At 35.2% G+C, this 16,672-nt stretch overlaps 2 protein-coding genes across 2 annotated transcripts; one reads left to right on the top strand and one right to left on the bottom strand.

Moving 5' to 3' along the window:
• Nucleotides 1-5,791: 5,791 nt before the first annotated feature.
• LOC122596013 (quinone oxidoreductase PIG3) lies at nt 5,792-10,974 on the top strand. The gene is made up of 6 exons (XM_043768510.1): nt 5,792-6,133; nt 6,985-7,164; nt 8,338-8,419; nt 8,508-8,615; nt 9,277-9,435; nt 10,612-10,974. The coding sequence occupies exons 1-6, from the start codon at nt 5,882-5,884 to the stop codon at nt 10,806-10,808; spliced, it is 978 nt and encodes a 325-aa protein (XP_043624445.1). The 5' UTR covers nt 5,792-5,881; the 3' UTR covers nt 10,809-10,974.
• Nucleotides 10,975-11,880: 906 nt separating this feature from the next.
• LOC122595034 (beta-galactosidase 6-like) lies at nt 11,881-16,597 on the bottom strand. Its single transcript, XM_043767315.1, has 18 exons — nt 16,502-16,597; nt 16,236-16,348; nt 16,044-16,110; nt 15,838-15,930; nt 15,595-15,738; nt 15,420-15,508; nt 15,220-15,325; nt 15,044-15,131; nt 14,824-14,942; nt 14,553-14,717; nt 14,235-14,434; nt 14,006-14,094; nt 13,822-13,931; nt 13,484-13,591; nt 13,288-13,398; nt 12,966-13,177; nt 12,226-12,553; nt 11,881-12,061 (listed from the first exon to the last, which is right to left on the bottom strand). The coding sequence occupies exons 1-18, from the start codon at nt 16,595-16,597 to the stop codon at nt 11,951-11,953; spliced, it is 2,349 nt and encodes a 782-aa protein (XP_043623250.1). The 3' UTR covers nt 11,881-11,950.
• Nucleotides 16,598-16,672: the final 75 nt, after the last annotated feature.

Here is a 16,672-nt window from a genome sequence, read left to right as displayed (position 1 = left end):
ATCTAAGTATGTATTCAAAGTAGCAATGGTATGCAAGAAACGTTGAAACTTGAAACGCGGATGCACATTTGAGACTTAAAATAGATGCACCCCATGGAAACTACTTATGGATCTGATAATAAGATATTAAAACGGTCAAATAAAGCTAGCGAGCTCACATTTTTAATAACACTTAAACAGTTTCATATATCACAAGATTCAGAATTTCAGATGACTATTGTTCTACCACAATATCATAAAACAGTTTTAAAAGTGTTATCATTGCTTTGAGCTCCCGACATCGAGGCTAAACGCTTCTGTTGTTGCCCCTTGTGTAGTGATTTTATTCCTAAGCACTATGATCAGATAATTATGTGCCCGTTTGACTTTACCATCAAGTTAGAGCTACTAACTGGGACAAGGTTTGTCAATCCCAATGATGAATGATCTATTCTTAACAATTTGCGCTTCTGATCCATAACTGTTAACTAATCCTATCAGAACAGGGATCTTAATGGAATAATGCATTACTCAGGCAAATAGTAAAGGTTCAATATTTGTATCCAAATAAATAGAGCATGCATCACCCAAAGTTTTAAAAGAGATAAAAGTGGGTCATGAAACCCACCTTAATAAACAAATTTTTTTTTTAACAGCAATTTTATTAAAATTAATCTAGCAAGACGCTAACAACATAATTACAATGTACTAAGCTTAGGACTTCGTAACCAATCTATCCAACTACAATTCATTTTACTTCTAGCATTACACCAATTGTATGCCAAAGACACAATCTCGTCAAACATAATTGCCTTTAAAGGAGCTTTCCTGCCGAAAATAACTTGGTTACGCACTCTCCACACATACCACCATAATACATAGAATACCCCTTCAATGATTTTTTTATGCTTACATCGAGTCTTGAGGCCCAAATACCATGACATCCACTTCTCATAGGACCCAACATCTATCACACCCAAGTCCCACCATATTAGTATCTTTTTAACCAAACTTTTTACCAGTGAACAAGTGAACATTAAGTGGCTAGTAGACTCAACATATGAACCGCAATTAGCACATAGGATGGATTCAATACCCAATCCTCTCAATGACAGCTTTAACCTTGTAGGCAACTTATCTAACTTTACCTTCCAAGCTATAATATTGACTTTACCTGGAACCAAAGAATTCCATCAGGTTTGGGATGAGACCTCTGGGAGTCTAAAGTCATCTAACACCTTTCTAACGGATGCCACAGAAAATTCCCCGGACCCTTCCAATGCCCATACCCACCTGTCTTGAACTTGAGGTAGTACTACACACCCTAACTTCGAAGTCAATTCATTAAACTGCTCAATTTCAGCACCTCCCCTAGGCATACGTCGGAATGAATCACAAAATCTGTTGGGTCCTACCTTCCTTGTAACCGTAACCTGTTTGTTTGCCTCCAGATTATAAACATGATGATATTCCTCTCTCAACAGTTGATCCTCTCTCAACGGCTGATCCCCTAATAAACAATTTTTTTTATAATGACTAACAAAATGAGACTAAACATTATAAATACACTGCCAATTTACTTAATTTCATTACAACTTTATATACTCGTAAATAATAACAAGTCTTCATGGCACAACAAAATGATGAAGGTTAGTCCAACTGGTCAGAGACATTCCCGGTTTTACTTAAGGTCTTGAGTTTGATCCTTAAGGATAGCAAAACCTTGGGGTTTTTTCCTTCTGAATACTTGTAACGGCACATGGTCAACATCTCGTTGTTTACGGTACGTGCAAGACTTCACCATTATATGGTGAGGTTTTTCCGATGTCGTATACCAACTGAATGTTTGAAAAAAAATAACAACAATATAAGTTTTCAAAACTAACTCATTATCTTTTAATCAATGTAAATCTTTTTTTGTGATATTACAAATATTTCTTTTGACTAAATATATTGGTTTAATTCAATGAAAAGCAAAAAATTTATCAGGACTTGACATGGTGCGAATCCTCTTGAAAAAGAGGGGTACTTGTATATTTAATTAGATATATGCGGGTCTAATTTAAAACTTGATTGGTTCGATTGGGAGGCAATTTAGACTATGATAGTAATAAAAAGATGACATCAATCTCACACGATTTTTAGAGAAAGACCAACTTTTTATGCGGGAGGTCTCGAGTTAAAGACATGGGAAGGAAATTCCAAGGTATTTCACAAATAATAAAGTCCTCCAGTGAAGCAGATTTGAGTCCTGCAGAGGAGGCAAGGTTTTCTGCCAATTAAATGTCGTGCCTTCGGGCGGTTTAGTTGGGGGTTTCTCTTCTTACTAGGTATTGAGGGTAAGAGGGCTCTCTAGCACGAAGGCAATTAAGACAACGTAAGCTAGATCCCCTGTTGCGAACAAATCTCCACACCTTCCAAAAAAAAAGAAATAAGAAAAAGACCAAATGGTTTCCAACTTTAATCCAAACATACCACTAAAAGGAAACCAAGTCAAACATTTTATTAGAGTGAAAGGGGTGGTCAACACATATACATCGACATTGGGCTTTGGCACAGACTAGCACACAACAACGCCGCCTCCCACAAAACAATATACATCAGCAATTGACATTGTTTATTACCTTGGGAGCGTGCTTGTAAACGGTTTTATTATTATTATTATTATTATTATTATTATTATTTTATTTGTATCCCTCTTGTTCGTTATCGGAATTTTTAAAAAGGGGAGGGGGGTTGTGTTTCGTTGAGGCAACCTATTTGTGATTTTCTTGGTTATGTGTGGCCATTATCGATGTCGCATGCAGATATATCAAACGTCTTCAACCTATTTGTGCTATCCGGAGAAATTTAAAACCCCTTTGGCTGAAATCTGTATAAAAAAAGGAGACTATGATGAGCAGTTTGAAAAGGGAATCGAATGATCTGGGCTTAGGTATACTAAAAGAAAAGAAAACGGTAGCCTTTTGGTCGTAAATCATAGTTCCAAGAGACTTTAAATCGATAACCACACCTTTTGATGGATATGGATCATCTAAAGTTAAAATTAACTTCATAGGACAATTTGGATAATCCTTAACCTATAAATTGAAATAAAGGGTCAAAATTCTAATAAGTTTGAATTGTTAATTTTGATTTTAATCAAAAGTTGAGATACTTCCGACTTTATCAATAAAGTTGTTTTAGAAAATCTTAATCTTTTTTTTTTAAGGTGAATTTCGCTGAAAATTTCGTGTCGCAATTCGATAACGAGAGGTCTTGTCTTAACCGGATCCGCGATAAAGAGCTCTCTCGAAGTAGAAATGCCTATTTCAAATACCTGATGGGGGAAAACCCCCTACTAATCAGCCCGAAGGCACGACGATTAATAGGAGTAAACCCTGCCCTTTCAGACTTGAACTTGGGTAAACTCAAGCCAAGCCCTCATAATGGGACTTCATTATGTCCTCCAAGCTTGAACATAAGATCTCATATATGAGGATGATCTTTCAACCATTGAGCTAATGCTCAAGGACAAAATCTTAATCTTTTTGATTCGGGGAGTTCTCACATTGCTTTTCTTTACACATGGTTGCATTTGATTGGTTGCTACTGGTACATACCCAATTCCACATCTGAATTAGTATGTCACTAGTATTTCTACCCGGGCGTTGCCCCGGGAGAAAAATATAACTCTAGTGATAAAAGTTACAAAAACATTAAGCCGAAAAACAAAATTTGCGTGACGAAAGTTATAATAAAAGTTGTAGTCAAAAGTAAAGAAAATAAAACTTTGGTAACAAAGTTTATTAGTTTAATAAACAAAAGTTATGTCGTAAAAGCAAATAAAAGAAAAATTTTGGAGCGAGACTAAAGAAAACAAAGTTATGTGGAAAAAAAGTATAAAGTTAAGAAACTTATACTTGAAAACAAAGTTTGTATGTCGAAATTTTCTTTTAAAAAAATTTATGTGACAAAAGTAAAAGGAAAAATGTAAAATAATAGGTTTTGTGTCGAAAGTTTAAAAAACAAAAGTTATGTAGTAAAAATAAGAAAGAAATAAACTTTTGATGTAAAAAGCTTAGAAACCAAAAGTTATGTGGTGAAAAGAAAGTAAAGCAAAACTTTGGTGTCAAAAGTTAAAAAAGATAACTCCGTTAAATATCCTTTTGTAACTACCGTTAGTTAGACCAACAACAGTTAACGATCGTTAAGTCTTTTAATTATTTTGGTTGTGCATTAGCAACTTATACCTTATGCATTAAAGGGAGTACTTTTAGCTACAGTACTCCCTCCTCACATAAGAAAGTTGCTTTTTAGTATTTACTAGAAATAAACACCCGCATGTTGCCGCGGAGCTTTTATAGTAACGTCGTGGACAATGATTCATTAAGCTTAAACACGTTGCCGCAGATTATATTACACAACTTGCGGCGAGACTCAAGTAGATTATCTTTTCAGATGACAATGTTTTGGTACAAATTTGATAAAGTCACCAACAAACATTTATTTGACATTGTAACAATAAAGCATTTTATTTTATTGATAGGCTAAAATGTAAAAGATAAAAACTTTAGAGGGTTAAAAGGTAAAGACGTAAAAGTTGATGGGCTAAACTGTAAAAGGAAAAAACTTTGGGGGTTAAAAAGTAAGAGAAAACTTTAGGGAACTAAAATGTAAAGTAGTAAAAGGTGATGGGCTTAAATGTAAAAGGGAAAATCTTTAAGGGTTTAAGAGGTAAAGAGTTCAAAGTTGCATGCATGTGTAGTTGTACCATGTGCATAGAAACTTGTAAAAACCAGTTGGTTTTTAGTATATATATAAACTAGGTTTTTGACCCGCGCGATGCGCGAGCTGTATAAAAAACTATATAATACACTTTATATATGAAGAAACGATAGCAAACATATTTCATTAGAATTACATGATGTGAACTATATAAATAGTTTAGTAACATATAAACATATGGTTGAATAGAAATAGATTCAACCAAAAGCTTGACAAAATATAAACTTAAAGAGATAGAATGACTTAAGCTATTAAGCTATACTTTAAATTATCATTAAGAATTTAGTAATATGTTTTTTTATAGTAGTTCTAGTAATTTGCCTTTTGTTGCCACTAAATGATCTACATCTAGAATATGTATCATGTAGTCGTCTTGTTACAACAGAACTCAAAAACATACAATTTGATCATTAATGTAGAGTGACAATTCCACTACATTTCTCTCCAAAAAAGTTAAAAGTCACATGAAAAATTACAATTGGCTGGATATATAATTCAAAGAGGATAATTTGACTATGCCTTGTGTGTTGAATGTTCTTCTTAACATCCAAAAAGTAAAATAGTTATATTCATTTGAAGGTGTTGCTGCGATTTTTAGAAATGGATTATCAACACCATGGTGGTTTTAATTTTTGTTTAATCTAATTGACTAATCCAAAAGAGGTAGAATGTGCCGTTCCAAAAAAGAAAGAAAAAGAAAATTAGGATGTAGAATTTGGTTTAAGGGTTAAAAAGAAGATATCATTTTATCTAATGAAAAGATCTTAGATTTCTACAATATATTTATTTATTAAATAATTAATATATATAAATTCATTTTTTTTTTAAATATATAGTTTATTTTTGAAAAAATATGAAGTTGACACATAAAATAAAATACTATGTGGCATTTTTTCAATATAATTTTTAATTGCGAGAGAGATTTAAAAAGCTTGGTTAACTATTTTTTTTATAAGAGTTATAGAATAGATAAGATAGATATATAATTTCCTACGTATTAGATAAAATTTAAAAATTAACTTAAATAAACAGCAGCTCCCAAATCCCAACTAGTCAACTACACTTTATCAATTAACATCAATCAGCAAAACCAGTTTCTCCTCCTCCTCTCCTCCTCCTCCTCCGATCGATAAGCATGAAGGCCGTAGTAATCACGACACCAGGAGGACCAGAAGTACTCAAACTCCAACAAGTAGATGACCCACAACTCAACGACGACGCCGTTTTGATCAGAGTTGCAGCCACAGCTCTTAACAGAGCAGATACCCTTCAAAGACAAGGCATGTATCCTCCACCAAAGGGAGAGAGTGAATACCTAGGTCTCGAATGTTCCGGTGTCATCGAATCCGTTGGTAAAAATGTTTCCCGTTGGAAAGTTGGTGATCAGGTTAGTTTTTTTTTTTTTATCGATTATTATTATTATTATTATTGTTATTATAACGACAAATGTTAGTTGATAATAGTCAACGCCAATGTGTGGGTTTGAAGCTGAGACCTAAAAAAAGCCTCTCCCTTGGACCATGTCTATATGTCTGTCTGTCTGTCTGATTTGTTATGTAGGATTTTAGTTGCTATTGTTAATTTTAGAGTGATGAAATTAGCTTATCACTTGACGCAAAAAAGATTTGGTTCATATGGGTATGTGATATGTTATAGTGAGTAAAGTAAATGATTAACCTTTACTACATAACTTTGAAGGTTTTTACATTTGGTGATTGTAGCTCTAGGTGTCGTGGAGTTAAGAGAGTGTGAATTTAATTAAATAAATTTGATAACTTGTAAACAAATCAGAATTAGATTAGGAAATTTTTCTCGTGAAGGTTAGGTGTTCTGTATTTTGGGTTTAGGGTTAATGATGTTTCTCTAGTTGGTTTCTAGGGTTGCGTCCTGCCTTGTTGCTAGCACCGGTTTGTTTTTCGGAATTTGTGCTTAGGGATCCTCGTTAGATTTGGTACTTAAATTTCTAGTTTTTATGAAGTTGTTGTGTGTATATAGTGGGAAGTTGCTTTTGGTGCTTTGTCATTTTTAGCTTCTTGCTAGTTCCTTGAATGAATTCTCCGTCTTTTGTTTATTGTAAAAAAATATTTTAAGAATTTCCCCGCTTGAAACGATTGTGTAAATGCTAATATGTCATTAGAAAATCTGCATATATCGTATATCTGAGTATCCTTTTGAATAGCCTTCCTGTCAAATTTGTTGTTCCTAATTTCAAAATGATAAGGGAAACTTGAACTGTAGGTATGTGCTCTTCTAAGTGGAGGAGGATATGCTGAAAAAGTAGTTGTACCTGCCGGCCAGGTCCTTCCTATTCCATCCGGTATTTCTTTGAAAGATGCTGCTAGCTTCCCCGAGGTGGCATGCACCGTTTGGTCAACTGTCTTCATGACAAGCAAGCTATCTTCAGGGGAAACGTTTCTGGTAAGTAAAATATTAATTTTGCTTAAAGGGTGCAATGTGACGACAGTTAATTTTTCTATAGTGGTTTGACTATCAAAATTGTGACTAATGAACCTTAAAATGGGCATAGAGTGTGAGTCAATGATGCGCACAAAAGAAGTTTGAAAGTATGACAAAAACAGTGACAGTTTAACCCCTTAAAGATGGCCTAGTGGTTAATTATCCTGAACCTCTTTACAAGAGGTCTCACGTTCAAATCCCCCGTTAGGCCGCATACATCCGAGTTAAAAGGACTCGCCTTCCCCGGGTAACCTGAATAGGGAAATTGATGTCATACTGGTCTTAGAAATTACGTATTAAAAACCCGGAGCTTGTTATTAGGGCAAAGAAAATACAACGAACCTGTGAGTTACGATTCACCACCCACAATTCGAAGAGCAAATCTGACCTAAATTATTAATATAGACTCACCACAACAATCCAAATCAAGACCCCAAAGTTCACCTTCTAAAAGTGCTAATTTTTAGAATAGCTGGATTAATTTTACCCTCTTAAAAAGAAGATATAACCAATAGTATTTTGCCAAAAGAACTGCCTTTGCATTCCCAAAAGTGAATACATAAAGAACTGGGTTCATGGTGTCCACGTGGTGCAAGAAAGTAGGAAATGACAACTGCTTACATGACTGGTCAAACTGGAAATAACTTAAACAAACAACTAAAATGAATAAAGTAAAATGGTTCTTCAAGTGGGCTGCTGTTCTTGAACTAGGCTGACCCAGTTTGATGTGGGCTGCTTGGGCTGCTGATCCCTTCTGGTCCATCACATGTGGGTCCATCAGAAATCCTCATCTGCTTAGCCGTTTAGGCGTTTATAAAAATAGCAAGTGTTTATTGACCAAACAATCGACTATTGTCAAACAGATATGCAATGTGTTCAATAAAAAACCAGCTTAGAAAATCTTATGGCCAAATTAATACTGTTCGTTCATTCATATCGATGATAATGTGATAGCAGGTAGCATGAAATTCCCCCAATAGTTTAGGATTTTAGGTCAAGTGGCCAAATTAATAAAATAATGGTAAGGATGTAGAGGTGATCATAAAATTGTATTTCTTACTAGTGCATTGCCTAGAAAATTATCCTTATAATACATTTTAAAACATATTGACCTAGAGCTTGTAAGATATTCAGATACATGGTGGCTCTAGCGGCATTGGTACGTTCGCAATTCAAATGGCTAAATACCTTGGGATTAAAGTGTTTGTCACTGCAGGTAAACTCTTTTCTCCCACCGTTGGTTCAGTTTAGTGATTAAATGCAAATCTACAATCAATTAACAAGCTTCGACTTATATTATTTAGGGAGTGATGAAAAGCTAAAGGCATGCAAGGAGTTTGGAGCTGACATTTGCATCAACTACAAGACAGAAGATTTTGTTGCACGAGTGAAGGAGGAAACAGGGGGTAAAGGTGATATAGCTTCAACTTTATTCTTTTGTGGCCTTCTTTGGAGTTATTGGATTTCTAAACCTGTTAGACTTGGTGTATCTTCTAAATTTGACTATCATTTAAGAAAACTAGAGGTCGAAAAGTGGGTGGTTCAGATGCATTGAATAATGGGCTAAAGCTCAAGACATCTTATTATCTACCACAAAATCTAAACGGATCTTAAGAGGTTCGGTTCACCTTGTTTAAATGATTCCTTTGTTTATTTTTTTTTCCTGAGTTATATGATTTAGGAGGTTTTATGCTTAAAAATGTATATTCAATTAGTTCTCCCCTTTGACTAACGGGAATTATGTCCTTTAAGTAACCATTTCTTAATTTTACACAATTTACCCATGATAGATAAAACATAACCCAAAGCAACCCCTTCACAAGTATATGGGTCAAAATTTTCACCTCTAGTTTGAGCATGTGAAAAAGTACCTTTTCCAAGAAACAGCTGTTCAGATCCGAAGTGCCAAGTATGACGGCTATTTTTGTGCAAAATCTGGGGTTTCCTGCTGACATATTGTACTAGAACTAGAATTAAGTTAGTGTACAATGAAAAACTACACACACTGGTTTGAGAGTGTCGAATTCTCCTTTTTCATCGTTAACCTCTAACTTTCAAAGAATTGAACTATAGGTGTTGATGTTATACTGGATAATATTGGTGGACCCTACTTCCAGAAAAACCTAGAAAGCTTAAGTATTGATGGGAGACTTTTCATCATTGGTCTCATGGGTGGAGTAAAAGCAGAAGCCAATATAGCACTGATATTGGCAAAGCGGCTTACTGTGCAAGGTACGCATACCAAAGATCCTTTCTTGTTTCATGTATTTATGCTGCACATTATAATTTTTATATATCATTCCAACATGACTGACGAAGTCTTTGTAGGATCTTCTTTCATCATGACATCTTGGGTTGCATGTCATTCTAAAAGTAGCTTTTAGTTCATACTAATGAGTTAGACTATTTTGACACAAAATTACTTGAAATCACAAATATATAGCACGTTTATAAAAATTGCAGCATTTTCAATTTTGGGAAGTTATGTTGCCTATTATTTTAATGTGTATTTTTAGCTTTACAAAAATTCTTGCAGCTGATTTCGGCATAGATGATTCTTTTCTTTTGTTGTTATTGAAGGATGGTTTAGCTATCTGACAAATTGTTATACATTCCTCCGATTATGTCTTTAGTCACACGTAGCTAGGGCTGTAAATAAAGAACTGTAAAACCGAATCACCGGACTGAATCTCTTGATTCAAAACCCAAAAAATCGAAACCAAATATAAACAGTACCCAAAAAAAACGAAAACCTAAAAACCGGTGTAGAACGGTTAGGGTACGGTTTTTAATTGCCGATACCCGTGGTTAACTGAACCTAATTTGTTATGTGCTACATATATTTATATAGACATATACATGTATTAAATGAATACTAGCACGGTACCCAAGGAATGCGGTGTGGCGGTGGTGGCGACTGTTGGTGTGGTCTTGGCGTTGAGTGGTGTAGGTATTTGATTTAAAGGAGGTAATGAAGATTTTTTAGAAAATAAGGGACTGGTGGTGTAGTTTATTTACTAAGTGCAATTTGGACAATCTGCATGTCCCAAAAGAGTAATATTCAACGGGGGGATGTAATTTTTAATTGGGAGTAAGTATAGATAATCGACAACTGGAACTTTTATATTAGCATGACATTATAAATGCTTAACCTTAAACTGAACCGAATTAACCGATTTTTTCGGGTAATTGCCTAGTAAGGTTCGGTTTCAGGCAGGAAAAGAAAATAGCCTAACCCAAAAAAATGGTTCAAATTCTTTAACTAACCAAACCGAACTGTTTTCAGGTTGGCAAAGGGGGTCCTTTAATTTGACAGAACAAATGCATGACTGAACTAAGTAATCGTTTTAGACTTCCATTGTACGACATAAACAGATGTTTGATGTTCATTAATGAATTTGGTTGCAGGTGCTGGTCTGCGAACTAGAAGTGTGGAAAAGAAAGCAGAAATAGTGAGTGAAGTCGAAAAGAACGTTTGGCCAGCGATTGCTGAAGGGAAGGTGAAACCTGTAGTATACAAATACTTCCCTTTATCAGAAGCAGGGGAGGGTCACAAGCTTATGGAAACCAGTGCGCATATCGGGAAGATACTCCTACTTGCATAAAGCTTTTGTGAATAGTCTACTTGGGAGTTTGGGCTTCTTTCATTTCTCCTTTGTATTGGGCTTTGTAACCTATTATAATAAATGATCCTAAACTGCAAAATGAAATTGGATCCCGACTATATTTCCTATAAAGAATTGCTGGTTTAGAAAGCATTGATCTGTGAAAGGCCCGTTCTTATGTAAAATCTAGATTGTCATTGTAACACAGGGTGGTGGCCTGGAGGACTTTGGACCCTGACTGGTGGTCAGTTTATGTCTGGTTGGACCGAAGATTTTCATAGTAGGTAACTCAAGCTGTAAATATATTTGCTAGCTTGATTAAATAAAAAACAGGTTCTATATATTCCCAGAACCATTTTCTTATGTGACCTGCCCCAAAATCTAAAATATATATCGAGCATGGTAAATTACCAAAGGCTTGCACAACACAAAAGTATCAGTAGCCAAGTAGTTTCCTCTTGAGAACCCTTGGTTTTTGTTTCCAGAAATGTAGGGACTGTGGTTTCTATGGTAGGGTCTATCTATAGTCAGTGTAGCTCTCATTTATGTTAAGTTCATCATTAATCACGTAAGGGTTTCTACTGTGATGAACAATTGGCTAATTGGATCTGTGCTGAGATAGCGGGATTAGTTTACTGAAGTGTAGTACTACTTTCAGGAGGTGAGATTACTTTTGGAATTTTATAGTATTACGTTCTAGTTTCGATTTCATTGATCATGACGATCTTGTTAATTTGCAGCCTTTAGTGTTGTCTATTGTTTAGTTTAGTGTCACATGTTCAAATAATCAAATGTTTTTGTACATAATGTTTCAAGTCCATTAGCAGAGCATCACCATGGCCTGATAAAGGTTTCGTTAAGTAGGTCATCACGACATCACGGTGTTTAATGGGTCTTTACATCTGTTTAGATCATTACTAATGCTTACCCAAAAAGTTGTGATGTAATAGGAACCGTCATAGTAGTGCATCTGTTAATAAAAAACTTGTTATGATGAGCATATTCTGATTTTTAAAAAATCCTCAATTCACTGTAACATGAAGATGGAAATAACTTCAATTGCCAAGCTTTTAACTACAGTAGTTACAACATCACAAAAATAAAAAGCTATAAATAGTACTATGAATCACAAAGTGTGTGTTTCAGGCACTGCATAGAGCTTCAACTGCCAAGCTTTTAACTACACCCGGACACGGGTTGCCAAACTTTGCCGCTGAAACAGGAACTGAACACTTTTGCTTCCCGATACAAGCCTGCAATTTTCATCAAATGTGCGTTAATAGTTTGTACTACCTACTCTATCATGAATTCATTGAAACCATGTATATACTATACATAAGATTGAGCTTAGTCTATCCTGCTGATTTAAGTCATTAATAACTATAATAGTAAACGAGAGAATTGATAATTCTACTACCTGTTCAACAGCAGACGATACATCTGCATGACAACTGCCTTGAGCAAACATGCCACAATCTCCTTTTGGATTTCCAAAGCTGGCAAAATGAACTGATGCAATTTTCCAGCCTTGGTCACACGTTAATTGAACTTCAGGGGTTTGAGAACTGGAATCAGAGTTTGGTTTCCAGAGGTCAACTGGAATGGAATCATACTCTGAGACATGGCTACATACCACCTGCTCGGTCCTTGTCATCACAGATATTTTTGAAGGGTCACCACCAAGCTCTTCATGAAGAACAAGCAAGTTCTCACCAGAATGGACCCATGTTCGCGGTACATGATATCTGTACGTATATTCTTCATATTATTTACCCTATTTTAAAAACTTATATGAAAAGGCAAACTGTAGTAAAGAATTAGACTAAGCTGGTAGGTTTGGGTTGGGTTTAATCGACAAAAAAATGGTATCCAACATTTTTATCTCTTTATAAATAACCAGAATGATAATAAGCTAACCTTTTAGATGGAAGTTTATAGGTCAACTGCTCTAAAAAACACTTTGGCAGACTTTTGGTCTGACCTTTTTCTTAATATTTGATTTGACAATTTGAACTGTTGAACATACGATAACAAAGTCGACCCATTCATATGTAAATGTTCAAAGTTGCTACATTTATAAAGTATTGTTGAAAATTTTTGTTTCATTTGTTCAGAATACTCGGTTCATGTGGTAATTTAACAGTTTATGTTACTTACAATATCTGAGCAGGTTGGCCACATTTCTTTTGACATTTTTGTGCATCATAACTTCCCCTATAGTCACACTTATCAGTACAACCTGTTTTTGGTGAAAGGTAAGTAGACCAATATCGTCCTATACTTTGACCGTTGACCCATGCTTGACCTTTCCCCATACTAGCAAGGTTCAGTGATAGTGGACCTTTCCCATCAGGGGCAACAAATGTGGACTGTATATAAGATAAGAAATTTGGTGTTTGAACCCAATGCTCAGTTGACCTGCTGAAACCAATAATTACACACACACACAAAATGACAACAATAAGTGCGTGTTACTTACCTTGTACCAAATTAGACTTTGATTAATAGGGATCGAGCTACCCTGCGTCCATAGGGAACTATTAGCAAGATCTGTTCTATCAAGTCCAAGGCTTTCGCCTTCAGTTCCCACCTGATTGCAAATCAATATTGTTACATAACGTTTGACGTTTGAGAAAGTAACATGCCAAGACCAGTATTCAAATTCGACTACAAACCTGGTAAGTCCACTCATTAGACGAATAGTCCTTTTTAACATTCTTCAGATCAGCAAGGATGACTGTATATAGGCCTGCTCCCATGATATCAAACCATGGACCATAGTTCTGAATCAAAAATGTAGAAAAAAATTAAGAAAACCTTGCTCGTTTATCTAACTATAATTAAAATAATGCTCTAGACCAGTTATGTTCTTATATGGTTAATCAGTGTTCTCGCTTTCTCATATGTTGCCTGTATTGATTAAGATAATACAAATAACTTTTAAAAGGTTGAATTGCACTTCTTGTTATATCTGAAGTCTAAAGCCGGTGCCAGAAAGAAAAGTGATAGTCACCTGTACACCGATGATCATACTAATTATATCCAGTGTGTTGTTTCCTTGCTCAAGGCTAATCTTTTCACTTATGTTAAAGCTTGCGTCATCATGATAACCATAGCCAAATGCTACATTTAATAGTTGAAATATACGTTATAACTACAGTACTATTCCATGATAGACAACTATTACCAGAAGTTACCTAAAACTTTTTTGTTTAAGAAAACCAGAGCTGCATGACCCAAACTCTCAATGAGCAAAAATGCATCTTTCTTTTCATCTGCTTCTATGCTACAGAGGTGACATAAAGCTATCACATAAGTACTGGCATTAAATCGACATGATAATCTTTCAATAACTTACAAAGTTACAAGGTAAATATCAACATTTGATACATTAACATATTCTCTCTGAAGACAACTATACATTACCTTGTAGTGTACCATAGAAAATCACTTGTGTCTTTTGTAGTATTTATTTGCTCTAGCAAATTGTTCGCCGTGAGCGAATCGTTACTCCAAATACCCACTTTTTCTAAATACCAACTCCAAGGTGAATTTGAGAGCGAAAGTTCACTCACACTGGCACTGGGAGAGATTGTAGAATCACCGACACTTTTCTTACCGGCAACCTTAATCACTCCAAATAACAAACATAGATTAATACATTATATTTCAAATGTCATTCAGTCAACGATCAAGAAAAGACAGACGTATATGAAATATCTGAATGGCGTCATATAAGCTTACCTTTGCTGTGTTAAAACTAACAGTCTTACAATCTGGAAGGATGCTTACGGACCATGCTGGGAGAAAATATACTTTACCATTAAATGTAACATTTGCATCTAAACTGCTACCATAATTTGCAAGAAAAGCTGCACAATTGTTGGCTGTTCTATGGTATATATCTGCCTGCAGGCAAATGTATTGTGTCACTGAGAGTAGCGACAGTGCTGTTCGTTCATCAAAAAAGGTATAGTCTTCATCTATAAATACACACGCAGATATGTTGGTGTACCTCTAAGTTTATACCAAGAGATTGATGAGTTTGATCTCCATTTACCAAATATTCTTCACATTGTTTTATTGCCATATGTAGGTCTCGAAGGTGACCCCATTTCGGCTGCCTAATAAATCCTGCATAAGTGATCTTCATAAATCTGCTGAGAATTCTAATAGGTAGCAGTAATTCTAATAAAATCGAAAATTAACTTTACAAAATATGCTTACAAAGTTACCATATTCATCTATAGGAGCATCATAATCGTAACTGGTAGCAACTAGAGGACCTCCAGCTGTTCGTCCAAAGTTTGTTCCACCAAAATACTGCACAACACCATCTTTCAGTATCCACTTACACGTTATGGAACGTGCCAATGTATTGACATCAAAAACTAAATTTTTTTGAACATACCATATAATAGTTATGAAAAGTGCCTCCTTTCTGGAAAAAACGTGCAACAGCAAAAGCCAGGTCTTCAACTGGTCGGTAAGGAACAGGATACCCGAATGAAAGAAACCTGCAAAGTCAAAGAAAAAGGTGTACGGATTTTGTATGATCGTATATAATTACTGAATGCTTTTATGGAATAGCAGGCTAAAGTAAAATTATACCATCCAGTGTAGTCCTCCGTCCACATCTTCGGTTTTGAAGGAGAATTTGGTACGAAAGTATCACAATAGAACCCATTACATGTATTTATCTGCATTTTGAAGCATCATTATGTTGGAAACGAAAATATATTTTCTAATCCGGTATCACTATCAATTGTGAGATAAATTTACTTACAATTGGATCGGGTGCATCTTCTTGTGAGCACATCACCCATGGAACAGAAATATTAAAATTTAGAGCGGTTTGTGCTGCCCATTTTACATATAGCTCTCCACCAACACCATAAGCCCACTCGACATTACCATACTCGTTCTCAACCTGTTATGCATATCAAATTACACTGATCATATGCATATTTCTCTACTTTGGAATATGATGATTTGGCTCATATGAGGAACATGTAAAATGAAGTAGTACCTGAGCCAGAATGATCGGGCCTCCTTGTGTTGCAAAAAGATTTTCCTCCTTCATTAAGTCGACGATTTTAGCAAGAAAAAGTTCCATTTCTGCCTGCACAATAATTCGTTATTGAAGTTTACTATCGCTAGTTTATGGTAAGTCAACCCATAACAGCAGAATCAAAACACGAACTGGAAAGAAAGTTGTATATGGTAATGAAGTACCTGAAAAGGACCATTTGTCGTACGGAATTGAATTCCAGGAATGAAATGTAACCAAAGAGGGAATCCTCTGCATATCAAATACACAAAAGTGCAATGATAATGGAGGATAAAATTTGTTTCATGTATATGGGCTAAAGGCCTAAAGTGTACTTGTAAGTTTAAACTCAAAGGTTAAGATAACAAATAACAGACCCGTAATTCCATTCAGCACACGCATATGGGCCAATACGAAGATGTACAAACAATCCAGCATCTTGCACTGTCTTCACAAACTTAACCAAATCGAACCGCCCTTCAAAATAGTACTATAACATTAAGAAAGTAAGTCAGCAACACATTCCTAAGTATCCAACCATAATCCTTACATAAACATTGATTTTTCACTAGTATTTGACATAAACCATACCACCATAGTTTCTATTATCATGAAATGTACAAACAATAGTACAATACTATACCTGTCCCTTGACAGGCTCATGGTAATTCCAAAATACATACGTCTCAATCACGTCCAATCCTCCTTCCTTCGCCTTCTCAATAATACCCGGCCACATCTACAATTTCAAACATAAAACATCAATAACATTCTCTTCATGTAATCACCACAAACATTAGCCATAACTCTTATA

The sequence above is a fragment of the Erigeron canadensis genome, chromosome 4, assembly GCF_010389155.1.
Source record: "Erigeron canadensis isolate Cc75 chromosome 4, C_canadensis_v1, whole genome shotgun sequence".
Lineage (NCBI taxonomy): Eukaryota > Viridiplantae > Streptophyta > Magnoliopsida > Asterales > Asteraceae > Erigeron > Erigeron canadensis.
This window is presented reverse-complemented; position numbering and strand designations above follow the sequence as displayed.

Coding starts and splice junctions, on each gene's coding strand:
- LOC122596013 (XM_043768510.1), top strand. CDS start 5,882: ATGAAGGCCGTAGTAATCACGACACCAGGAGGACCAGAAGTACTCAAA. Junction 8,420..8,507: donor TAAAGTGTTTGTCACTGCAG/GTAAACTCTTTT, acceptor TATATTATTTAG/GGAGTGATGAAAAGCTAAAG. Junction 9,436..10,611: donor AAAGCGGCTTACTGTGCAAG/GTACGCATACCA, acceptor ATTTGGTTGCAG/GTGCTGGTCTGCGAACTAGA.
- LOC122595034 (XM_043767315.1), bottom strand. CDS start 16,597: ATGTGGCCGGGTATTATTGAGAAGGCGAAGGAAGGAGGATTGGACGTG. Junction 14,943..15,043: donor TGCTCCTATAGATGAATATG/GTAACTTTGTAA, acceptor TCACTTATGCAG/GATTTATTAGGCAGCCGAAA. Junction 14,435..14,552: donor TTAGTTTTAACACAGCAAAG/GTAAGCTTATAT, acceptor GGAGTGATTAAG/GTTGCCGGTAAGAAAAGTGT.